This window comes from Nelusetta ayraudi, unplaced genomic scaffold (genome assembly GCF_046127955.1).
Source record: "Nelusetta ayraudi isolate G7.1 ecotype Tasmania unplaced genomic scaffold, CSIRO-AGI_Nayr_v1 ptg000041l, whole genome shotgun sequence".
NCBI lineage: Eukaryota > Metazoa > Chordata > Actinopteri > Tetraodontiformes > Monacanthidae > Nelusetta > Nelusetta ayraudi.
Window position 1 is genome coordinate 1952239 of NW_027466091.1, and position 25943 is coordinate 1978181.

A 25943-nucleotide genomic window follows, 5' to 3' on the forward strand; every position below is an offset into this window, starting at 1 on the left:
ATCTGCACATGCCTCCTGTTCTCAGTGAAGCATAATGACGCCCTAGTGTGCAGTGGGTAGATGGGCGTGGGGCTTAGTGCAGCTGCGAGGGGATCCAACGTGTAGTTGATCTATTCTTAGCCCCGTGACAGTGCAGCTATGGCCGATCTGGTGCAATCGGGAGAAAGGGGGACGGGAAGGCTTAACCCTGACTTTCCTCCCAGAGTCCGAGCTTTAAGAGCGGGACACGTCCTCTCGATGCGTCCGCGTCGATCTTTGCCTTCATGTCAGATGATGAGCTGCCCGTGTTCGTGCGTTAAATATTACCCGACGAACATTGACATTCGTAGTTTGAGATCACTTGGCACGACAATGTGGGAGGGGAGAAAAAGCACGTGTACTGGGCGTTTCTCTGGTTAATCCACCGTCCAATCGCAAGGCAGGACTTTTGAATAAATCTGCATATTTTAAAAGAAGGCGTTATTCTCGGCCCACGATTGGTCGGCAGGAGCAGAGGCGGCCAATCGCTTAAATGACAGGCGCTCAGCTGGCTCGTGGCGCCCCGCCTACTATATAGAAGAGAGCGAACCCCGGAAACGCCGTCGCTTAAAGGGACAGGAGAGGAATTTCAGGGGAAAAGGGGTGAAACAACGAAAACAGCTGCTAGCACAAAAAGACAGACAGGCAGGCAGGGAGAGGAAGGGACGTGGTCAGTCAACCAGCGAGCTATGTGGCAGAGGAGATTGTAGAATCATTCGACTATTTTTTTTCAACCATCGAACGTCCATCTGACATCGCCGAGGGCTTTTTCTCTTTCATAGCTTCGAGGTCGACTTCGGTCCCTTAAACGTCTGCTTCCTTAAAAGAAATTCGACAACGCAAGCAGTCGAGAGATAACAAAAAAAAAAAAGGCCAAACTTCCACACAAGAGGAAGGCGTCAGTCCGGGGCTACCAGGCTCTCTTCTCCTCCTGCCTCGGTCCACATTTCTCTCTCTTCACGCCGGGTGAGTCGCCTTCCTATTCCCCCTTTTCTCTCGCTAGCTTTAGCCGCCTCGCCTTTGTCGTTGCGTGGACGTTTGAAAGATCGTCATACCTTCGAATTCCTTGAAGGGTCCTGCTTTATTCGCCCCCCCCCCCCCCCCCACCCCCACCCCCCACCCCTTCCCCTCACATACACACACATATACATACACACACACACAGCAGTTCCTGGTTTTATTTCAACCTCGTTTTCTGAACTCTGGACGTGTTCCGTTTGGCATCCTTTGTATCTCGGCATCGCTGAAATGAGAGAAAGATGAGTGGAATCCAGGCCGAGCAGCTGATGACCTGACAGTACAGTACGTTGGTTGGCGTAGGGGGGCGTTCCCCCTGCTTTGTCTGCCGTCTTCACTCCATCTCTTTATGTGAGTGCGCGAGCCTTCAGTCTGCGGCGGACGGGGACAAAGTGGTGGGAATGCCGACGTGTTTAATCATCGCCAACACAGGTCGCGGGCGTGAACGCTTTCGTTCCGTCATCGTCACCCGCGTCCTCCTGGTGGTGTGCGAAAGAGGAAGAGGAGGAGGAGGAGGAAGAGGATGGAAGGGATCAAGCTCTATGTATCACGGAGATTAGGATCGTTCAGCTCAGCGGGGTAGAATATTGACGGAGACGGTGACGCGCTACGGGAGCACCGTGCACGGTGCATTGTTCCCTGGATCTTGCACTTGGGGATCGCGTTGCATCATTTCAATTAGGGTCACTCTCAGCCTCCTTTTTTGTTTTTGTCTTTGACTCACTACATGCACACACACACACACACACACTCATGCATATACCTTTAACATTGGTATGTATAGGACACACGAATGCACACGTGTTTGCACTACTTTAATTTCGCAAACTGATTATCATCATTTGTGCAAATCTGTATTTACATGTACAACACATACAGGTTTGACGGCCAAATATGTAACGTATCCAATTGAGCTGTTGCCGTCCATGCAGTTCATAATGTAGGCCCAGGTATGACATCGGTTGGTACGCTCAGCCACAAAGCAAGGACCTCCTATTGTGCTGACAAGCAGTTGGATGATGGCACTGACTCACTCATCACTGCACACGTGTGTGTGTGCGCGCATTGGCGCTACCTCACTGTATCAGCCATAGTGCACAGGTGCTGCATATGGAAGGTCCCAGCATCAGCTGTGTGAAGTAATGTATGCAGATGGGCTTGTGAACACGCACACCACGGCGGCTGCTGCCGCTGCTGTGGATTCATCGAAATTATTTTTCTTTTATTCTCATTTAATTTGCGACTATCTGTCTAACCGCCACCACCGTACACCGTCTGGGAGGAACCAGTGGGCTTTTGTCCTCTGCCGAGTGTGTGACGTCATGTGGCGGATCCTCACAGTCCCATAAGGCGAGATTACAGGGGTCACGGGTCGGACGGCGTCCTGCGCGCAATCATCCCGCTCCTGTAACTTCTTAAAAGCGGGCAAAACAAAAATGAAATGACTGTCCGTTATGAGTCTCGCATCATGTGAGCAGGAACGGAGTCAGAGACCAAAAAACTCGGCAAAGACTCGTGTGTGAGTCAGTGATGCAAGCTTCACATCATATGAGCAAAAAAAATGGAGATGCAGAAACTCCGCAAAGATTCCTGTGTGAGTCACCCAGAGAGAGAGCGAGAGAGCAAGGTTTCTTTTTTGCACAAGAGGTAGAAAACCACCAGGAATTCCCAGTAGCAGCAGCTTCTCTGTTTGCTTATTCAGAATGAGAGACTGCAGGGGCTGCTGCCTGTTCGTATCATATACTGTATATAGAGCCTGTAAATAACCGGTTTGGCTGTGTATTGTTGTATAATTACATCACGTTTGCCACTTCATAAAGCCAGTATTTCTATTTTACTGCATTGAATTGGCCAGGCCCAGATATGCAGGGCTGCTGCACCACTGAATATTGCTGTAGGTGTCTAATCTCACCTTGCTGGCTGTACATTGTTTTATTTGCGTGCTGTGCCAGCTTCTGATCTGCAGTATTATTATTGATGATACGGAGGCTGCAGTCTCATCTTTTTTTTTAAAGCATACAGACCGTGCAGTGTATGTTTTTGTACATATGTGCAAAGTGGGGTGGGCTATTAAACACGTTGAGCTGATGAGGCCTCGTTGTCAGCCCTCCAATGTGTCTCTACAGGATTTGATGTCAGAGATTACAGATGATTATGTGGGTTAGATCCAGTACTCAACGCTGCTCTGGGGGTATATTGATTGATTGTGTGTGTGTGTGTGTGTGTGTGTGTGTGTGTGTGTGTGTGTGTGTGTGTGTGTGTGTGTGACAAATTACCTTCTCAAATAAAGAGCTATTTTAGCCATTAGGGTTTTTTTTGTTGTTGCTTTTTTTGTTGTTGCTTTTTTTGTTGTTGCTTTTTTTGTTGGGTACACGAGCCAAAGGGCAGACGAGCTTCTCGTCAACGCAGCCCAACCAGCGTGTTGCTGTCAGCGCACGTTTTATACCACACAGCCTGAAGCCATCACCAGGAACCAGCGCTGACTGGTGGACCGACAGGGGAAACAATGACCCCGTTGTGTTGAAAATTAGATGGAAAATCTTCTTATCGTCGCAGCTCAAGTAATGTAAATGTTTTCTTATATAACAACATTAACCGTATGGGTTTAAAGTAATGCTCGCAGCGGTAAGTGGCGTTCCAACGGAGAGGCTTTTGTGTCAGTTTGCTTTTTAGTATAGACGACCGTACGTCTTCCCCAAAGGTTAAGCCTGTATTGAAGCACTCACAAGACATGGCTCCACATTCTGACACCTCGTCCCGTGACCTTCAGGGACGCTGTGACCAGGTTTGAAAGTGCAGAGGGAGTCGCAGCGCAGTTGTTTGTCTGATAAAAAATAAATAAATAAGGGAGCAGCCTGAGGACGCAGAGGAAGGCTGGTTAAGTGGAAAGCTAAATTTAACAGCCGCACGGGTCAAAGTTCAGCGTTGACTCTGTCGTTGGGCTTTTGTGTCCTCGCACAAAAGATGGTCAGAGGGGGCGAAAGCCATTTTCTGTCTGGCAAATAAAACAAAGACAATGGCACTGAAGCAAGGCGATATTATGTGTAAAAAAAAAAGCACTCCTTTCCCAGTGTGTAGCACCTCACTGTTTTGTTTTGTTTTTAGCATGTTTACAGAGCTCTGACAGATAGCACCTTAGCCCTGACACCCTCACTCTGTCACCTCGGGTCACTACACACACAAACACACACACACACAGAGACCCTCACCCTCACCCTCTAAATCTGAAGGCTTACCATAAAGGTCAGTTCCTCCACTTAACAGTAAGTCAGTAGCAGGAAGCGGTTAGTCCTCTTATAAAGCTGACGTGTCCATGTGTCTTTAGGTCCTCCCCTCGCTCAGGCCAACGGTAGGACCACCTGCTGACACTCCAGCAAAGGGAACCCTGCAGAATTAATTGCTACTCGATGTCGGCCGGCGTTGGCCACTGTTTTACCGGCGACGCAACCCACTCGGCGCTCACTTGCCTTGACTCGAGCACAGCCGACAGGTGACGTGCAGGGAAGGAGGTAGATGTCAAGCTGACACTTCCACCTGCTGAATAAATCAACACGGTCTGACATTTCACCCGACATCATGTTGGATGGATGCAACTGTGTTCTGTACACTGTGTGGTAGTCAAGCATTATTGAATATGCCCCTTTGTGGCTCCATGAGTAGAGCGGGTCGTCCAATGATTAATAGGTCGGAGGTTTGAATCCCGTGAACATGTCAAAGTGTCCTTGGGCAAGACACTGAACCCTTCACTCCATTCAATGGAAACAGCCGCTAATCGCTATTGCACTTGTCGAATTTTCAGAAGTATCGACATTATTTCACGAAAAACTGTAATAGAAACACAGTTAATGATAATTATACAATTATTTCTTATATCTGTTTGATGATAACTGATCCCGCTGACTGTTTTTTGTTGAAATCAATGTCTGAGCTTTCCCGTGTACACATCAATGCCCGTCCTCGCACGATTGGAGCGCAGCCGGTTTGTTTTGTTTTTTTTTATTTTGAAGTGATTTCTCTCCAAGCACACACGTGCGCCTTATTTTTGCTTCAAGTCAAACGGTCCCGTTCAGTACGGCCCTTCAATATATTGTCGCAATAAGTTATTTATGCGAGCCATTTCACGTGCGGCCGCGTCTTTCCTTGAAGGCATCGCTGTCAGCCAGCACTCGCACGTGTGGGCAGATGTATCCGTGCATTATATAGGTCAGCGCAGAGCTTATCAAGCTAAGACCTGTTCACTCTCTGGCCCTCTCCCTTTCGTCCTTGCCCTGTCCCCTCCGTCCATTACTCCCTCTGCGCATTGTCATTCGTCTTGTTGGCTCCACCCCCCGACTCCCTCGATGCTCCCCCCCCCAACGATCCGGTTTAATAGAGTGTGTGCAAGGCTCAGAGGCCCTCGCGCGCACGTCATTTGTCACTCAAACTGACTCGTCTGCACGACGGGGGAAAGAAGACTGTGGGCCTTCGTGAGAATAATTAGCAATACAGTCACTTCATTGTATTGATGGTTGTTCACATCTGACCTCACCGGCGGTAGTTAGCTCGTCACTCTGTACCGTTTGCACACAGGTGTGCCTTCACGCACCGAGACGTCGGGCCGCCATCGGTGCGTTTTGTCATCTTGACGTTTTGTTTTTTTCGGGATCTGGGCGTCTGTATACAGATGTGCCAGTGTTTGTAGCCTGACGTTTCCCAACTCAACTCGGTCCCCTTGCAGCAACTCATGCGCTCACCAAAGCTGTCCTTTATTAACTGCTGCTTAACGACAGCCAGCGCGTGTGTGTTTGTGTTGGACTCGACTCAGGATTAACCCTTCGCAGACCTCTCCCCCGGCCTTAACTGTGTAACACCAAAATAGATAAGTGGTTCTTCGCGTGTGTGTGTGTGTGTGTGTGTGTGTGTGTGTGTGTGTGTGTGTGTGTGTGTGTGTGTGTGTGTGTGTGTGTGTGTGTGTGTGTGTGTGTGTGTGTGTGTGTGAGAAAGTGAGGGACCAGTTGAGCACATTGAGTAATTTTCTTTTTTTTTATGTCATTTGGATTTTTGTATTTGTTCCCTGGTCGTTGTGTTGCTGAAAAATACTCACACAGCCACAATACAAATGTGTGTGTAAAGGTGTGTTAACGGCAGTCAGTCAATCATTAGTCAGGTTGGGTCATTAGAGAGACACAGTTTGCCTGCATTTGCCATCAGTGAGCTTCATCGTGAAATAAAAGGTTCTGTTTTTTTTTTTTTTAATTCTGCAGCCAGATGGCAGACTGGAATGCAGTCAGCTGCGACTGGTTCTGAGTGGGGGGAACCGCCACCACGCTGTGCAAGTTCCCTGAGCATGAAACGGGGGGTGGGGGGGGGGGTTTGTTTCAAAAAACCAAAGGAAGATGGACAGGAACACAAAAAAAAGAGATGGCTGAAGGATAAAGGGAGAGATGAAGGGACCCTTGTTGAGAGGCTGAGAGGCAGAGACAGAGTCCAGGGTGAGGGAGTGAGGACTGGGGGGGGGGGGGGGGGGACTGGGAGGGACTTGGAGCATTATTTCCTGTCCGACATGAATAGGCAACATATTTCTTTCGGAACATTCCAAACCCAAGCTGGCCTTGGCAGCCGCCGAGTCCCAGGGTGCCACAGTCCTCCCATCTCTGCGTTTCACCAATTTAGACTGGGCTTCTGCAGCCACAGTGGGTGTTTGCTTTTTATCCTGCGTGGCCCTCATCCAGGAAGACAGAACTCACGTAAAACATTTTGTCCAAAAAAAAGAAAAACGACGGATAAACACCAGAAATCTGTCTTTGCCAATCAGTCCTGTTTGCACTTGCTCCTGCTGGATAAACAGCAAAGTCGTTGCCCTTAAAAACAAAACCAGCACCTTTTCGCAGCACCGCTGCACGCGGGAGGACACACAAAGAGCGGTGGGAACGACTGCAGATGGGGAATCATTGGCAGACGGTATTCCAGGAATTCCTCCTTGGCAAGCTTTATTTTGAATGAGGTGAAAGAAGTCATGCTGTTAGTAATCTGCAAGTCGGTCACGGTAATTTCAAGGCACAGTTGATATTTGGATAAACCTGCAGACCCAGAGGCAAGCAATCAACAGCGTGTTCATCTCACGTTGTCAGAGTCGGTTTCACCCAGCCGTCCATTTTTCTGCCACCGTTCCTCCTGCTGCTGCAGCCAATCCCAGCTGCCTGCTCACACCCTGGACGAGTCGCCGGCTAATCGCAGGGCCGCATGGGAAGATAAACAACCATTCACGCTCGCACGCACTCTCTGCGGCCAATGTCGAGTTTCCACTTTGCCTCACGTGCACGTTTTTTGGGACTGTGGGAGGAAGCCGGAGAACCCAGCCGGACACGGGGAGAACGAGCAACCTCCACTCAGAAGCTTCCATCTAAAAAAAAAAAAATGATGCTTTGTTAAAGCCTAAAACCTGTGTCAGGTGTCGGGGCTCTCTGTGACATCACAGAGGGGGCTGATTTCTAGATCAGTTTGTTTTTTTTTTGGCTCCCACTTTCTGAAATGCGGGGCGAAGAAAAGAAGCCCCAAAACAAGAAGGTTGGAATTGTATTACAGTGTGACCCTATAAAAAAAAAACAACTAAGTAGCAGCACACATTTTATTTATTCTTTCTAGGCAGCAAGGGCAAACCGTGTAAACTTTAATAGGATGTCGTTTGCTCTCCTCTGGGACTTAAGTCGTCAACACACAGCTGGTCAAACATCCTTTTAACAGAGGGAGAGTTCATCTCAGCATATTGTTACAGTACTGTGCACACATTAACCGAGCCAAAACCAGTCTGGATGGGAATTAACCTGCTGGAGCTTTTTTTTTTTTTTTTTTTTTTAAATTAGTTCTGGTTTGCTGCCTGTACCTGCGCCTGTGCCTCGCTCCAAGATCAGAATGTCCCGAAAATGGAAAGCAGTTGGTTTTTATTACCGTGTGACGATGCACAATAAAAGGGAAACGGTTTAACACACACACACAGACACACACACACACACACACACACACACACACGTGTTTGATTGAGTTCTGACGTTGCCCTGATGAGGGACAGATGAGAGTGAAGTTAATACACAGTGTTGTGACTGCAGTTGTTGTCCTTTCACTGTTTTCCAACCGCTGCTAGCGCACTCAGGCTCACCCGACGTTGCAGAGGAATCAAAACTACTGCATCACAAAGTTAAGGATGTGAAGGAGCGAGTGAGAAAAAAAAACACATCCATCCAAGCCCTCTCATTGGCTGGCACTGTCTTTGGGGCCTGGGATAAACAGGCACCGACGCGTGTGTGTGCGCGTGCGTGTGCGTGTGTGTGTGTGTGCGTGTGTGTGTCCGCTCCTATTTAAACTTTGCACCACTGACCTGCCCCCCCCCCCTCCCACTCCTCACTGCACAGTGCAATTACACTCCCCTTCCTCACCCTCCCTCACCCTTCCTTCCCCAGCCCTCTTCTCCTCCTCACCTCCTTCTCTTTTTCCCCTCCCTTTGAGAGGACCAGTTGGACCTTGTTGTTTCTGTTTAACCAGCTTACTTCACATCAAATTCAAAGCTTCTTCTTCTTCTTCTTCTTCTTCCTCCTCCTCCTCCTCTACAATGAAGCGCTGTTGTCACTTTTGAAAGGCCTACTGCCAAAACAAGTCCTGGGTGCGCCAGTGTGTGCACACGCGATGGTTTTCATGTCCTAACTTTAACCGAAAAGGTCGTCATACACTCATCAAAACAAGCACGGCCACGCTCTCTCCAGCCAGAGCTGCACTGCCGCGTGCCCCGTGTTTGCTGGAATGCCATTGTGTGTTTTCAACACTTCTTTCTACTCAGCCCAGCTCCTCCTCGTCCTCCTCCTGCTGCTTTGGAGGGCCGTCAAAGCGAGGACACACCTTTTTATTTCCAAATAAGGAGAGTAAAATTGACTCTTAAAGGGACAGAAGTGTGTTTTTTAACGTGCCACTGTGTGCAGGGTGGGAGCACACAAGCCTTGTAAATAACACAGCTGCTTGCAAGCAGGAAGTCCAACGTTCTGACAGTTTTTATGGGCTCCCGCTGCTGCAAGAACTGCAGATGGGCCAGTTTCACCGCATTTGCTGCCTTCTTCCTCTCGTCTCCCCCAGCACTTCTGCTGCTACTCGCTGTCAGTGCTCCACCTTCTTCCTCTGGGTCTCTCACCCCCGTAGCCCCACATCTCTATATTTGGAGGTTCGGCGTTCAAGCCGCGTCTAGTTTTTCAAATCTCGACCGCGGCCGTTCACAACAGTGACACACCTCCACACAAATCTGAGATGTCTGTTTGCAATCCCACTGCACCTTTATACGGACTAAATAATGTCATGTGGTTAAGCACTCAACGGTCATTCAGTCGGTTTTTATATTTTGTATTCATCAGGTTCGCTGCTAAAAAAAAAAAAAAGGTGCAATGACGTGATCAACGAATGGTGTGCAAATTGAAGTAAGCCATGAATACTTTCAATGTATGCACGTGTACACACACTAATAAACAATACACAGGGGTGGATCCTCAAAGAAGGGCGCGCAGCGCTAAAATGCGACGGGATTGCGGCCGCAATTTGCGCCACAGATGCGGGGATCTGCACAAAGGCTTTTGCGCTAATGACGTGCAGGCGCAAACACGCCCACGAGTGCGCCACCTGAAACCGGTGCGACTGTTGCGGTCTGGCAACCTGAGAGCAGTTTGCGCCAAAGGTTGCTGGTGAGTGCGTGTGTTGGACAGTGGAACTCTGCTGGGATGAAGGCGCTGCTGTGCTCCTGGCAGTACGATGCCTCCTCCGTCTACCAAGACTGCTGCCATCATGCAGAGAAAGTCAAGACGCGTCAGTCACCAACACCTGAGGACCAGCTGTATTTTCCATAGCCTGTCTAAAATATTGCCATATATACTGCAGTCTATGCCAGTCTATATATAAGACTTGGGGAGCCATATTTATATTTCAGGCTTTTCAGAGAGGAAAGTTTCACTCAGAAGCCAGAAACACTCTGACAGACAGAAGCTGCGCCTGGTTCTGGTTCTGGTTCTGGTTTTGGCCGGCGGTGTTTGCGTCTGTCAAACTGCGTGCGGACACGAGCGCAAACTCTTCCTGGGTCTGCCGCTGTTTGAATGAGGCATATTTGCATAGAAGGGGGCGTGTCATTTTGCACGTAATGACGGATCGGAATCACCGTTTTTTTTGGCGCTGTCTACGCGGATTTTCTGGCGCAAAAGCCGCGCAATCGCTTTGTGGATCTCCCCCATAGTGTGCCTGCGCTTTGCATGCCGAGTGCGTTTCAAGTGTGCCACTTGTTTAGCCATGTGAGTGCACTGACTGACGGTACGACACGCTGGAGCTCACGCAGCCCCGAGTCGACACGCCGCTCGTTATTAGATCACAGATGGCAACTTTATTCGCATCCAGTCCTCGGCAGCAGATTAGGCCCCTCTGCTTTAGTAGGCTTATATAGGCTGCGTATAGTTAGCACCGCACACACACACACACACACACACACACACACACACACACACACACACCTCTTTGTCCATGAGGGCGAGTGAATACCTCAACAAAGAATGAGTGGGGGGTGGGGGGAGCTGTAACAGCATCAGTGTCTGTCCTCTGTGTGTGAGTGTGTGTGAAGACAGTCCATAGAAGAGTTAAAAAAAAAAAATCCCAGACACACACAACCTTCACAACACACACTTCCACACGCAGACTGGTGTCGCACAATGAGGAAAAGATTAGAGTGAAGTGGAGAAACTGTACACGGAACAACACGCTGGCCAGCAGCTGTCAAGGACGCTGGTTTTTACACACACATACACACACAACACAGTGCTCTTTGCTCGTTCCTGCAGAACACTGTGGGTGGGTGGAGCCTGGCGGAAACCACGCCTCTCCGACAGCCCCTCCTTTTTAAAGCTCCGCCACGGTCCAATCGTCATCATCCATTTCAGCAGCCCACAGCTGACCCTCCTCTCACCCCCCACCTCCCTTATCCCTGCCCCTCCTTTCTTTCACCCCCATGTGCCTTCAGTGCTGAGTGAGCAAAGCACGCCTCGCTCCATCAGCTGAGATGAAACCGAGAGTTGCTGCCTTTTTTTTTTCTTCTTCTTCTTCTTCTTTTTAATAAAGCTACACACAGTGGCAGAGCCAGGAATGTTTCCTTGGGGTGGCACACAGGGAGATGACTCACACAGGGGTGAAAATAAGTAGATGCCTAATATGTCTACATGACTGTTTCTGTGATTTCAGTTGTCAGAGTGACTTTATAACAGTTGGCCAATGAATTAGAGAACAGGAAATCTTCACAAATATTAAGAAGTTTTTCTTTGAGTGTCAGAACAAAATTAAGTTAGAAATACAAAAATAATAATGAGAAAAAAAGATATTGTACCTCAATCAACAAAGATATGACTTGACATGTTGTAGTGTGGAAGTGGTTAGAAGGTGGAAGAAGGTGTTTTTGTCAAATTATCTCCCCCCACCATGGGGTGGCCACGACCACCACGTAGCTCCGCCCCCTGGCTATACAGCGCAGCAGAGACAGGGTTAGAGGAGGAGGAGGGGCCCGAGGGGTTGAGGAAGAGGGGTGATGGGAGGAGAGAAATGTGGGGGCACCAGCAGCATGTGGGGGGGGGGGCTTTTGTGTTCAAGATATTTTGGCGGGGCTAAAATAAGGGAAGGGGAGAAAGAGGGCAAGAGGGAGGGGGGGGGGGAGATGAGATGGCTGGAGGTGGGTGGGGGTGGAGGAGGAGGGTAGTGGTGGTGGAGGCTGTTGATGGCTGTTTGATTTGTGAACGTGTGAGGGTGGAGAGGAGCAGACAGGAAGAAAACAAGACGCACCGGGGAAGCAGAGCAAAGCAGTGCAAAGCAGTGCCAGGCCTGCAGAGAGCGGCTCGCCGGGCTTCCGCAACGCCACCTATCCTATCAGGAGGAAGGAAGCGCAGCGAAAAGAAGAGCGACAGAAGTGCCGAGTGCCGGTGGAAGTAGAGCCGAGCCGAACCGAGCCGAGCCGAATCTCCAGCGCCGCATCCATCCGTCCATCCGGACGAGTTGTGAAGGGGAGCAAAGTGGGAGAGGGACAGTGCGTGTGTGTGAGAGACGGAGAGATTTTTTATTTTATTTTTTATTTTTTTTACTCGAACGGGGGTGAGTGTCACAAGTTGTCCCGCTGTCTGTCTGTCTGTCTGTCTGTCAGGCTCGTCGTGTTTTTAATCGGCGGCGGAACCACCGGAGGTGACTCACTCCGCGACTCCTAAAATGGCCACATGAGAGGCAGAGAGGCAGGCAGACATACCGTCAGAGGGGGGAGGGAGGGACCGGGTGTCAAACAGCGCTCTCAGCAACTATATGTGACACATACGCACACCGGCTTTACTTTTAGGGTCCGCCTGCTCCTGTCAGCCGGAACCGGAAGTACCGAGCGACTCGTTCTCTGACGCTTCTCGGCTTCAGCTTCGACTGGTGCGCGACCCGCCTCCCGTGCCCGTCACTTTCTGTCCCGAATCATGTCACTCTCTGTGTTATCGTGTTCTTTAACTGAAACTCAAAACACGCTCGCGCGCGCGCGCGCGACTGTCATTCCACCCACCAAATCAGCCACATCAGATTTCCAAAACTTGAGCTGTCCTCTTGTAATCTAATCAACAGGTGATTGTTTGCAGGCTACTTTGTCGTGCCGGATGCTTGTGTGTGCGCGTGTGTTTATCAGACTTTAAGCACACTGCAGGTTTGGGGGTGGGTCGGGTGGAAATTATGTTTTGAGTTTGTTTTTGGTTGCTTTCCGCACCCTGACTGCTGCCTCACCTCTGTGACAGGCCGGTTGGTTGTATCCAGCACATAAGAAGGAAAGTGCAAATCCAGCTTTTTGGGAGCAACTTTTTTTTTTTTTTTAATGAGTTCTGCATCTTGAGGGCAATTTTCCGTTGTCGTGCAAGGTTTTGATTCGGCCGCCTTTGATGCAGCAGGCTGAGTCGATGTGAAACGACCAGGCGAGAGGAACAGGAAGCAGAACATCTGTTCATAGCGAGTGGCATTTCCCTCAGCAGCCACATTAGTATTCTGTCAACTTTGCAACACCCTATTTTTATTTTATTTTTTTCTTTAACCATTGCCGACATCCCCGTGACAAAAGATTACATACATAGCATTATTTATTGCTGCCATTAAGTGAACTCACCCAAAGTATTTATTGTCTACAACAAAGCACAACTGTCAAAACTCAGAGGCTGTTTTGGTGGTCTCGTAAAACAGCCCGGGGAAGGTGGAGTTCTGCAACCACTGCCAACCCTCTAACGCATACAGGTTGTGTTTGCACATCCACTGTGCAGTGAGTCATCTGCTGCGTTTGCATTACCCCTTGAATTGCGCAAAACCTGAGTATCGCAATGAAAAAACTGGTAATGCAAACGCCTAAACATTGAAAAACCTCTCAAATAGCGCCTAAAGGTTTGGACGCTCTTATGGGGTGGACGTATCGATGTAGAGGTATATCACAAAAGTGTAATGGAAACACCTTTTCGCATTTACACGTCACCGGATGTGACGTCCGGGGTCACATGACCAGTTCACTTGAAATAGCTGCTCCAAAACTTACAATGTCTTACACCTCCATCATCCTCAAAGTGGGGGTGTCGTGGGACGAAATTTTACGAGAATTACAGCTGCTTATGTGCGTCACACTGTTCAATGGAAACACCTGCAAATGGCAATTGTGCTTTGTTGAAGTTTTAGAAACGTCAGCTTTTATTTTGCGAAAAACGAGTGGAAACGCAGATACTGTGCTGGTTTGTCGTATTGTGTCTCTGGCTGCGGGAAGAAGACGGAGGCCGGGGCTGCCGGTCTATTCCATTTCCTTTGTGTGCTTTCAATTATGCGCAAATGCGCTGACCAGCAGCAGGCTGTCCTTCAGGAACCTGCTTGGTCAAAAAAAACAAAACAAACAGGTTCCAGCTTGAAAAAAAAAAAAAATGAAACCAACAACGTCTCCAAATGACAGCTTTGTGTGCATGTTTGTGATTCACCCCGCGCCGCTCTTCAAAGTTTACAAGGAGCTGAGCCTCAGTGTACGTTTTTGCCTGTTTTGCAGATGTTTTTACTCAACGTGCCGATTATCCCGAGAGCCACAATGACTGATGAGCATTTCAGTCTTAACAAGCTGTAGTTCAGGCTGAGTTGGAACCGGGCCTACGCGTATGAGTCATTTGCTGACTTGTAGGCCCGAGTGCAGCCTCCTATGCAGCTTTTCTGTCCCCCCCCCCCCAACCCCCCCCCCCGCTATAAAATAAATCGCTCCTCTCGCTACCATGAGATCAAGTCCGTGTGACCCGTTGGCCTTTGAACCGTTTGACCTGTGGACTGCAGACCCTCCCTCGCTGAAAGGAACCCGCTGAACTTGCACACATTTCAGAACCGTGCGAGCTAAACATACTCCTTTTGGCACGTGACTTGAAGATGTTAAAGCTCCACGGAGGTTGAAAGTCTTGAGCCCTGAGTCCACGGTGCTCGTTCCTGACGGCAATAAAAGTGCTCGATTTTTCTCATCCCCAAGAGGGTTTTCCTCTAAGAGCTACAGAGGCTCGCTTTCAAGTATAGAGAATTGATCTCTAGTGAGGCCTCAAATGCTTTGAGTGGCTCTGAAACTGGGGGATCTCTGCCCCTCCACGCTGCATCTATTATCTCCTTTTCTGCTGTAATCTTCAACAGTCCGTCTCTGTTTTCATGTCTCGGCCATTTCTCCTTCCTTTTTGCCTGTTATCGCACCTTTTTTTTTCTGCCGTCACTCTGGCACGCTGTAAAATGATGCCTTGCTGACATGCTGCTCTTCGTCCTCAACCAGAGATGTTTTATGTACTCGGCAGAGATTTTACCTCTTGGCCCGGGTAGTGACATGAAGCAGTGCGGAAAGTGACGTTGCATTGAAGCACGCAGCATTTTAGTCGCGAGTCAGGATTGACATGTCTGTATGTTGTTGTTGTTGTTGACCGACATCCCCTATGATGGTATGGAAAATGTAGACGGGGCACAGCATTACTAAACAGTCTGAAACTGTCTGTTGCAGTGAGGGAGTTTTACTGATAAAGGTGGCAGTTCCTTCACCTTGTTTTTTTATATATGTGTGTATAAAAAAAAGTTTGCAGAGGTTTTTGTTTTGTTTCCAAAAAATAAAACAAAAACACCTTGGCCTCAAAATTCTTCCTCTGCTAAGCGTTTCTGGAGACAAGGTCCACCCTGGACTCTACCCTGGTGTGGTCCAACCCTCCATAACGTTGTCATTTCTTTATTACAGTGATGACGCACGACGCATCTTGACTCTTTTGTGATTGGGACGGTTTTCAGCCCTTCCTTGATCCAAAGTGCAGTTGGAAAAAAACCCTGGTTTTAAACTGGAGAGGCGGACATCAGTGGTTGCTGTTGTTGTTTTTCTTTAAGGGCTCAGGAATTGCAGGGTCGCAAACATACGTTTGACTCCAACAGAGTTTGAAGAGTATACAAGCAATCTTCCAGGGCAAGAGGCATTTTGCACAGATCATTTTGGGACTGAGAATTGGAGGTTATCATCACATCACGTCTGCTGTTAAAAGTAAAGGCAGTGCGAGGAACCATTACAACAACTCGTCTGCCAAGTTTTCTGTTTATCTTTCTCCACTGTCCCCGAGGTCAAGCCTGATTGGCCCCCTGGTGGCTCGGTTCAAATAAGGTCAGAAATACAGCGGGACCGAGCACAGAGCCTTTGGGATCCCTATTGAGCTCTGACATTGGCAGCAGGTGCTATAAATACTTAGTGCTGACTGTTATTCTATAATTTCACCCACCTCCCCTGTGTCGCCCGCCCACCCGGCCGGCCCAGTAGCTCGTCTCTGACACTCCACCTGTCGTCAGGGAGAGAATACAACAGAAAGTGGTGCTTTGTGTTCTGGAGATTGACCACCAACTTTCATACTTGAGCCCGAAACATTTGACTTGAAGTTTTGGGAATGAGAGATTCCACTGTCTTCTTTAAGTATGTTTGAATTCTGACCATGTGTACTTACATTTAACTACATCGTACTACAGCATCTCAGCAGTTCTGTGTGTGCAATGAGCAGAGAGCATCGCCCGATGACATACCAGTGGGCTTCAGTTGCACGTAATGCACTCGACTGGATGTTTTTTGGGGCATTGTCTCATAAAACTGCCACCTATTGCATGTCAACCTTCAGAGCAGATTGGTGAGAGCCTCAGTCACATCCTTTGCCACTTCCTGTTTCAAAGAGCATTGATGGGAGTTACGGCCGTGCAAAGGGACGATAAAGGGAAATGTGGGACATTTTGTTATTCGTGTGTTCAGACTTCTGGATACTTCCACACTGCTTTCTTTTGTCCTACTGATCTCTTGAGGGAACATCTTTGCTCCCACCACTCCCTCTCCCCCACCTCCCCTCCCCTCCACCCACAGTCTCTCCCCAACGCTGCCTCGCTTTCTCCCTTTCTGTGGCCAAGCACAAAGGAACTGTTATCCTTGGGCTACTGGTTACCATCGCGACGGCTTTCAGCACGCTTGCCTCCCCGTTTCCCTTCCCTGACGCACTCCCAAGTTCTGGTCCAAGTGGGTCGAGAAACATCCTGCCATAATTTCTTGGTGCAGCCCTGTTAGAACTCGCGTCTGTCGTTGTTCTTCTTTGTACTCAAATGTAGTGGTTTGTGGGAAGCACCCTTAGCTGTGCTATTGGATGACAGTGTGATACACTTGATGCAGGATACATTTTCTTATTTCCTATTTATCTTCCATGTGGGGTCAAGTTTAAATCCGCCTGCTAATAAGCAGTGTTGGTGTGTTTGCTTACAGCGTATGTGTTGAAGTATTAGAATGTATTATTAGAATGTACGTCAGTGTTAAAGATTTATGATATTTATATTGCTAAAAGCTTAATATACTGCCCATAAATACATTCATAACGGTGTATGAAGACTACAATAAAAGTAATTGGTTTTTCCTACCCATAGTACAGTTCTTATTTATACATAACAACGTACATATAGCAAGGGTCTTGCTCCCATCTAACCCTAACCCTCCGCAGATAAACCAACAAGGAAGAAGGTGGACGAGGTATCCACGTTTGTGTGCGCAGGCCACCGTAGTTCACTGGCAAGCTGGGGAGAGGGTGGAGGAGTGAAAGACGCTGCAATCTAAAATCTAACCACTTGGTGTTGCTGTTTCTTCTCAAAATCTCCAAATATTACACACTTCACCTTTCAGTGATGTCGTTTCACCCACCGCTTTTGCGACGCAATGTGTTTACATGCGCTGTTTCTGATACTAATGGTGGGTTGCGTTTTCTTTTCTTTTGTTCTCTTTTTACAGGGATTCTGGGTGGAATGACCCAGTGATGATGTCACTGCTATGCCACGCCCTATGCCCAGGTGACAAAGGAGGGCAAGTCTGGCTATCCGCCAACCACAGAGGGAGCCCCATTACAAAAGAAGATTCAGAGTCCAGTTCAAATTTGTTTCTTCCCAAGAGGCTCCTGTGTAACTGACACACATTCGGCCCTTCGGGTGAGTTTTAGCCTTCACGGCAATGACGCGATGGAATGCATGCTGGCCAACTGCTTTCGAGAGTGGTTAAAGAAGACATTTATTTCAAATGAAAGGGAACGCGTGTGTGGTTTTTCACTACCAAACCTTATGATCTCACCAGGTTGCAGCTCCTGTCTCGCCACCTTTACTCCTCCCCTGGAGTGAGTGACTGTCTCCTGGTGGACCGTCATGGGATCTTGGCACCGTTCAATGGCTGCTGCCAGGCATGCAGGCAGGCTCCTCGGGTGCAGGTAGATGATGCAGGTAGCCCAAACCAGCAGAGTTAGTCAAGGACTGGCACAGAGGTGAGAATCAAACAATAAAAAATATAATGTGACTATTATCACATTAGATTAGGTTTTTTTTTTCTCATGTCACATTTTAACAATTCTACTCTTATGATTTTGTTTTTAATCAGGTGCTGTGCGGCTCAGCTTCCCCCTTTGAGAGGATCTCAACAGGAACCGTAGCTCCTCCTTCTCCTGTGGGGGAACACCTTGTTCGGCTTCCACTTGACACTTGTGAGAAACTCACTTGGCCCCCGTTGCTCAAAACACAGTCAAGACTCCCAACGAGAAAAAAAGAACCATGCGGCACATTCACGTGGAGTTGGCCCACAAGAAGGCCACCCTGGACCTTCCGGCCCAGGAGGGGGACCTGCCTCCGCCCACGGCCCCGGCGCAGGGCCTGGACGCCGGGCTCACGCCGGGAGCGCCGAGGCACTTTGGACAGGAGGAGCTGCGCTTGCAGAAGGTCTACCAGCTCTCCATTTTCTCCCAGCTGGGCGGGTTCTCCACCTCCACGGAATCCCTCGCCGAGACCCAGAAGCCCGTCCGCCTGGGCGTCAAACGGGGTCTGGACGAGCCCCAGCTGACGACGCACAAGCGGCCGTACCTGGGAGACTCGTCCGATCCGGAGGCTCTGGAGGGGGAGGTGCTCTGTGGGCCAGCGCCGCCGCAAGCTAACGGGATGGGGATGGGCGTGGCGGCGGGCCCGGGCGGGCCCAGGGACACGGACGTGGGCGTGTCTCCCAGGTCTCCCCCTCTCTCCCCCAGCCACAACCCTCCACGGCGCCCCCTGCAGCACAACCACGACCGTCCCGTCCCGGATGCGTTCGCCCCGCTCTCGCCCAAGCCCTCCCCGTCCCACTCCCCCTCCTCCGCCACCTGCGACCCCCACGCCCTGCAGGGCCACCACCCGCTTGGCGGCTCGGTCGTCAGGGCCGAGGCGGCCAACGGCAGCCACCCGCCGGTCGCCGTCGGTAGCGAGAGCTGCGGCAACGGCGTCCAGCCCAACCCCTGCTCGTACGAGATGCCCGGGTACGAGACCCCCAACCCGGCGAGCCCCACCAGCCCCCCGGGACCCTTCTCCCCGCCGCACCACACGGAGCTGCAGGAGCCCGGGGAGGCCACCCAGTGGGAGGCGGGACTGGAGTCGTCGCCGCCGGAGCGCAGCGCCACCCAGGCCGCCTCCTCCAACGGCCTGGCCTCCTGGGAGAAAACCCCCACCGCCAACGGCCACCGCCTGCACTCTGGCGGCCACTGGCCGGCCAAAAAGAGGCTGCTGTCCCCCAGCGACACGGGCGAGTCCTGCTCCGAGGACGAGGGCCCGTCCACGTCCAAGAGAAGCAGGCTGTCGCTGTTGGCCGCAGGGCTCGGCCCGGCGTCGTGCCGCAGCACCGACGCCAAAGCGGCTCCCTACTGGAACCACCTGCTACCCTCCACGCGGGACCAACCCAAGGTCAGCGCCTTTCACACACCTCCCGCAGACACACACACACCAGCAGCATCATTGTCTTTTTGTGGAGCTGCATTTACACGCTAGCCTGCTTTCCAAACATAATTATTGAAATCATGATTTTGCCTTAATAGCATATTACATTTAAACAACAGTGAACATAACATGAAGCATTTCATCATTTTTATCCTCCTGGCCACAAATTATTTTACCGTCGCATGCAAAGCCTTCATGGCTTTTAAAACTGTCGGTCCTGCTTGAATAAGTAATATAAGTCATGAGCAATTGAATGCTCAGAGTTAGTTGTGGATAGTTTTGAATGCAGCGAGCCTTGAGAGTTCTTTGTAATGAGCTCGCGAGCAAAACAAGACGGCGTCGAATTTGAAAAATCTGAAAGAACAAAGTGAGGGGCGGGGCCATTATCACAGCATGGTGGAAAAGGCTAAATGGCTCCAGAACGAAGCCCATTGAGGGGAGGGTCCATTGTTTCCCCCGCATCAGGCCACGCAAGTCAAAGACCGACATGCAGGAATACACACACACACACACACACTCATCCATGCATCCTGGTAAACATAGTTCTGGAAGTAAAACAGCCAGTTTTGAACAGTAAAGGGCCAGAAAGAGCTTTGGGTGTATGGGCTGGCGCGCTAACAGTGACTGTAGCGTTCTGCAGTGGACTAGTCAGGTTTCATACTGTGGTTGGATCATCACAGGCAGAGGGGTGTAGTGGGTTTTTTTTGTAGGCATAGCCTAGAGCTAAAAGACAAAGAACGATTTTTCACTAAATAAAATACTAGAAAAATCTTATCTGATATACATATCAAGAGCATCAATTCTGAAATGGTATCTGTACTTGTTATTGTGCGTAATGATAAAAAACTAAGCTGACAACGAGCTCCAAGCTAACCAAGGGTTAGTTAATGGCAGCAAGCTAAACCTTTGGCAAAAGGAGATGTCCAAGAAGAAGTGCAGGCTAAGCTAGCGATGAGTGGACTGGGAATCGGGTGGCCTTTAAAATGTACGGCAGTTTGGAAATGGGATATGTCTGCGTGGGTGACGACGTCGTCACAAGTCAATGCTCAGTAAGTAGAAAAGATGTGCAGTTGTGAGTCGAGACTTCTGTTTGGGTTCGACCGCGAGCCGATCGGGAAGAAATCTGAATCAGAACTGAAGTCAAAAATCACCAAATGATTTGTGTTTTTGTCGTCTCGTTCAGACCGCCACTGACTGCACACGAGCGGGGAGGCGGCTAAAAAGTGGACTGCGGCTGAAAAGGTGAGTGGCCCGTGTGGTTTCAGTGTTGTAAGCCTGTCATAGCGAGGACTGGCCGGGTTGACGCGTCGCTTCTATCTAAACCTAATCAGGGTTCTATGAATGGCTCATCGTGGCCGTAGGTCAGAAAGCAAACGAGTGGAGGATGATTCGTTATTTCCTGCGAGATAAAAGTTAACAGAAACATCAAAGGTGAAGGTAAACTGAGACCCAGGATTTTTAATTAGAATTTTTTTTTTTTTTCGGGAGGGAGGGGGGGGGGGCTTTCAACAATAAACCCAAACATTTGGAGATTAAAGTCAGCCCCCTGTGGCAATATCAAACAGTGCATGTACTGGTCTCAGTCGAAAAAACGTTTGGCATGCAAACACTGTTTGGTTTCCAGCATGAGCAGTTTGTACTCAAACTGTGTCTTTTCAAAAGCGGGGAAACGCTCATGAGCTCTCCTACCTGGTGGCCAATTAGTGCAAACTGAAATAACAGGCCATTGATAAATTGTCTGTGGGTGGTTTCACGTGCGTGCAAATCACAGGAGATATTTGGTCATCAGACAAGATGTTGTTCCACTAGTGCCAGACCAGAAGCAAACCCCCTCGAGATCAAACCACCTGATCACTTCTTTACATGCATGATAAATTGACTTTAATCTCAAAACGTTTGCCCTTTTTTTTTTTTTTTTTTTTTTATTATTACATTGTCAAATGGGCAAAAAATCAAATTAAAGTCCTTGGCCTTAGGTCTCAACCTTTAGGCTTCCTAGGAAAATGATCCCCCTGGTGGTCATTTCTGCTTCATCCTCGGGTGTCTAACAACACGGCCGTCGCCACCGTCTCCAGCTCGGGATAAAGTGGGCACGGTGCAAAGAGACACAGAGAGTCAGCGGAGGTTGTGTGCAATTCCAAATTAGAGGGGCTTTGTGTCCGGGTTTGAACAATCAGACACACTCTGAAGCACGGAACATGTCGTTTCAGACCAAAGCAGTGTTCGCCTCACCACTAACCACCACTGTGTTTTTCCTTCTGTGTGTGTGTGTGTGTGTGTGTGTGTGTGTGTGTGTGTGTGTGTGTGTGTGTGTGTGTGTGTGTGTGTGTGTGTGTGGCGATATTCAGTCGGCAGCTTCGCAGCGGCAGGCACGCGGACAGCAGCCGCTCCACTCGCTCCAGCTGGCCGTCGTCCTCCATCAGCAGGTCGCTTCTCGGCAACTTCGAGGTACAAACTCCCCCAAAAAAACAAAATCACTCAATTTCTTTTGCACATCTCGCTCTTGTTTGTTTGTTGTACACAGATTCAGTTGATTCTTTCTTGTGGTTACCGGTACAGCTTGTTTTTTAAGCACTGCAATAACGTACATCTGTTTTATTCTCTGCTCTCTGTGCGTCCTCCAGGAGTCCATGCTGAAGGGCCGCTTCTCCCCGTCGGGTCGGATCGAGGGCTTCACGGCCGAGATCGGCGCCAGCGGCTCCTACTGCCCCCAGCACGTCACTCTGCCCGTGCAGGTCACGTACTACGACATCTCGGAGCACAGCGCACCCTCACCCTTCCTGGTCAGTCTCAGAGACTCTGTCTGTCTGCCTGCCTGTCTGCCTGCCTGTCTGCCTGTCTGCCTGTCTGTCCGTCCGTGTTCATCCGTGCTGCGTTCAAAGTCATTGCAATCGTCTCTCTTTCACATTCTGTGAAATGAGAACTATGATTGGTTGAACTGGGCCATTCACGCCAACAAGCAATTGAACATTTGCACCCTCTTAAAGTAGCCAGTAAGTGTCTGTCCCTTATGTCCCTATTAATCCAGTACCGGTAAAATGGAGTTGGTTAATTCCTCTGTCATTGAAAACCTGGAAAAGTCCTGCAATTTTTCAAAACCTCTCGAAAGTTTTGGAGGGTGGCTTGGTTTGATGTGTGTGTGTGTGTGTGTGTGTGTGTGTGTGTGTGTGTGTGTGTGTGTGTGTGTGTGTGTGTGTGTGTGTGTGTGTGTGTGTGTGTGTGTGTGTGTGTGTGCCATCAGAATGTCACGCAAACCAAAATCTATCAACAAATTTGCGAAATTTGGGAAGGGAAATTTGTTTTCTTCCGCGATATTTCGCGTCGTTGGAAAAAGGAGCGTCAGGAGTTTGTTGCGTCTCTTCGCATCTGCGCCGCTGCATGTCAAGCGGAGGAGAAGTGCTGCCCCGCAGGCGCCTCTGAAGGACACAGGAGCACATGTGGGGCGCATACCATGACATCTAACCCTGCATTATGCTCAGCGCTGCAGGCTCTGTGTGTGCACGCGCCCACGCACACGCGTGTGTGTGTGTGTGTGTGTGTGTGTCCCCGATCATGCGTGTTTCTACCCCAAACAGTCGGCCCGCAGCAGGCTTGGTTTTCCAGGCACACTGGTTGTTTTGAGTCGGATGGCCGCGTTCACACCGTCCCAAACGAATCGTGCTGACACCAGATCTGGAGGCAGATTGAAGGGGGGACGGGGGGGGGGGGGGGGGGGCGGCACAAGGTTTGTGAAACTGTCGACATTCCAGCAGCGAGTTTTCAATTTGACCCGTGCGGGACCCATCTGTTTGCTTCTCATGGGAATGAACGAGAGCAACGTTGCCCGAATCGTAAACACTGAGAATACCTTCATCCAAGTCTTTTTTTTAATTTAGCAGCAAACGTCCCTCACGTTGTGCCGTTTCCCGCACATCAGAAAGGTGGAAAGCAGCAGCTGTTTTCATTTGCGCTGCTGCTGCTGCTGCTGCTGCTGCCGCTGCTGCTGCTGCCGCTGCCGCTGCTGGAATGGTTGCGTGTGAGATGAGCTCTGAACGCTTGAAGGCCTCTCGGCTCATCCTTTTAAAAAAAAAAAAAAACTCAAGCTGACATCCGGCGTTACACGGACTCCTGCTCACTTGGGTTGTTTTTTTTTGTTGGCGAGACTGCGGCTCCGCAGTTTCTCTTTGACTTTCTCTGCTTTTATTCTGTTTTTTTCTTGGTCAGTGCTTTTGAAGATGTCTCACGCCTAAAAATAAACAGCTGTGTCTCATCACTGCGCTTCCAATCGACTCCAACCCCCTCTTGTGCGTTGGGTGTTGTGTATTTATTCGCTGCAATGCCTCTGTCTCCCACAGGGGGTGCTGTCCCTTGAGCCTCTCGGGAAGAAAGGGTACAGCATACCCAAAGCAGGGACCATTCAAGTGGTAATTATGCTTTCATTTGTCTTCATTCTATTTTACAAGGTCACGCTTGCCTCCTCTGGTCTACCGCAGTGTATATAAATATACGAGCTGGAATGTGAGGACGAGGAGAAGTTGTCGCATTCTTGCCGTTGAAGAACGTTGAGGAAGAACTCTGTGTTTTTCTATGCGTCTTTTTGCAGACCTTATTTAATCCCAACAAAACTGTGGTGAAGATGTTCCTGGTGACCTACAACTTTGACGACATGCCCTCCAATCACATGACCTTCCTGCGCCAACGCATCTTCCTGGTGCCCGTGGAGGAGGGCGGCGCCGAGGAGCGGGGCGAGGCGCCCGCAGGAAGTGGCGCGCAGGACAGGAAGAAAGTTCTCTGCTACCTGATACATCTCAGGTAAAGCTCCACCTGTGGGCTGCTCTGAAAACTACACGGAAGACAAGAAATCAGACAGAGTTGCGCGAAAACTAAATATCGCGATAAAAAAAAAAACGGGTAATGGAGATGCCTGAACTTCCTCTTAAATATCGCTCAAAGAACGATTTCACTCCAGTCAAGATAAAAAAAATAGTCGTCCAAACTGGGACTTGAGTAAAAGTAAAAGGGACTTTGTGGAAAAATCCACTCAAGTACTGCATTTTGTTTGTCGCTCAATAATACAATAGAATAAAGAGAAAAAGAAATCAATCTAATCTCGTCAATGTAAAGTCGTGGAATGTAACTCGTGACGAGCCATGTCTGTGAAATCGGTAGGGTAACATCTTTTATATTACAATTCCATAAACACATAATTCCGTAGTATTTATTAACATAATACTGGCACTGTAAACCTTTTTTCTTTGTGGTTTTAAATCTGTGTGTGTGTGTTTTATTTTGTTGTTTTTTTTCCCTTTTCAGATTCCAGAGCTCCAAATCTGGAAAGATCTACTTGCACAACGATATCCGGCTGCTATTCTCCCGCAAATCCATCGAAGTGGACTCGGGGATCCCTTACGAGCTGAAATCCTTCACCGAGGTGCCAAGAAACCCCAAATATTCTCCCCGAGTGTGACCCCCCCCCCCCCCACTCCCCTCCCACAACCCCACCACCCCGGCCCTCCCCGCCTGCTGACGCTGCCCCTCGTGTGCTTCCTGAAGAGGAGGGGGGAGGGGCAGCGGGGCATGGTGGGGGGGGGGGGGGGGGGTCGGAGGGACAGACTGATGGAGCGACGGACGTGAAAACTTGACGAGACTTGACGAGATGTGCCACACGCAAACAATCTGCTTCGTTTCTTTCTCTTCCTCCCCCCCCCCGCCCCCCCGCCCCAGTCGAAGGTTGAAAACGTTACAAAGTCACAGAAACAACACCCGAACCAAACGTTGGCATTCCCAGTATCTTCCATTCTCTTAAAAGAGGACAAAAAAAACCCCATTTGGAATATGCGAGACGTGCAGGAGCCGTTAACAGCAGGAAACTTTTAACGGACTTGCGGCCACACTCACAACAACAACAACAACAACAACAACAACACGCATTGAAAGAGGGCCGACGGAACTCTTCTTTGCCTGCACTGACCGCCGTCTCATCCAGGCGACGACTTCTTCAACAACAAAAAAAAACCCTCTGGAGCCGCAGAGTCGGGAGACGATCGGACACAAAAGAAAATTTAAAAAAAACGGGAGCTTGAAGTGGATTGGCGGATTTTTTTTTTTTTTTTTTCAAACAATGTGTTGCTTTTATTTATAGAGAATTACTGCTGCGTCATTTTTGCTGCTCAGTGCGTAACTTGAAGAGAGGTACCCTCCACCACCACCACCACCACCGCTGCCACCACTTCACCTGCACTGGTACAGACCACTGTGTCCTCTTGAACCCGGGAGAGTGGAACCGCATCATTCAAAAGAAAACAGGGCAATCCAGTTCATGTTCATGTAGCCAGACTGAGGGACACTGTGCTGTTTCCTTTCTTTTTTTTTCTTTTTTTTTTTTTAAGGATTTTAATCAGAACAATCTGATGTTGAAGCAGAAAAAAAAACTAGTATTTTTATTACAATTTTTTGTTTTTGTTTTTGTTTTTGAAAATGTCTTAATAAGCAATATGCTGCACAAGGTAGAGTGTGTTTTTTTTTTTTTTTCTCCGCCGGACGAGCTTTCTCTCGAGGTGGGGGGAGGGGGGGGGGGAGCGGAGGGTTGAAGCGTGAGGGGGAGGGAGGAATGGGAGATG

At 49.3% G+C, this 25943-nt stretch overlaps 1 protein-coding gene across 4 annotated transcripts; it reads left to right on the forward strand.

The window, feature by feature from the left end:
- Nucleotides 1-233: 233 nt before the first annotated feature.
- On the forward strand, nt 234-25525 carry atosb (atos homolog b). Of its 4 annotated transcripts, none has more exons than XM_076033379.1 (10): nt 234-984; nt 17357-17550; nt 17693-17876; nt 17990-19311; nt 20528-20586; nt 21693-21792; nt 21969-22127; nt 23679-23747; nt 23927-24135; nt 24637-25525. In XM_076033379.1, exons 4-10 carry the CDS (start codon nt 18160-18162, stop codon nt 24788-24790), a joined length of 1902 nt encoding a protein of 633 aa, XP_075889494.1. In that variant the 5' UTR covers nt 234-984; nt 17357-17550; nt 17693-17876; nt 17990-18159; the 3' UTR covers nt 24791-25525. The 4 variants fall into 4 exon arrangements, with proteins under 4 accessions (XP_075889494.1, XP_075889498.1, XP_075889495.1 ...); XM_076033383.1 differs by lacking the exon at nt 234-984 and adding an exon at nt 1343-1718; XM_076033380.1 differs by lacking the exon at nt 234-984 and adding an exon at nt 11969-12162.
- Nucleotides 25526-25943: the final 418 nt, after the last annotated feature.

Excerpts from the sequence above, each read along its gene's own strand:
- atosb (XM_076033379.1), top strand. The coding sequence starts at position 18,160 with ATGCGGCACATTCACGTGGAGTTGGCCCACAAGAAGGCCACCCTGGAC. Across the intron at positions 21,793-21,968 it reads CGCTTCTCGGCAACTTCGAG|GAGTCCATGCTGAAGGGCCG; the intron begins GTACAAACTCCC and ends TGCGTCCTCCAG. Across the intron at positions 24,136-24,636 it reads TGCTACCTGATACATCTCAG|ATTCCAGAGCTCCAAATCTG; the intron begins GTAAAGCTCCAC and ends TTCCCTTTTCAG.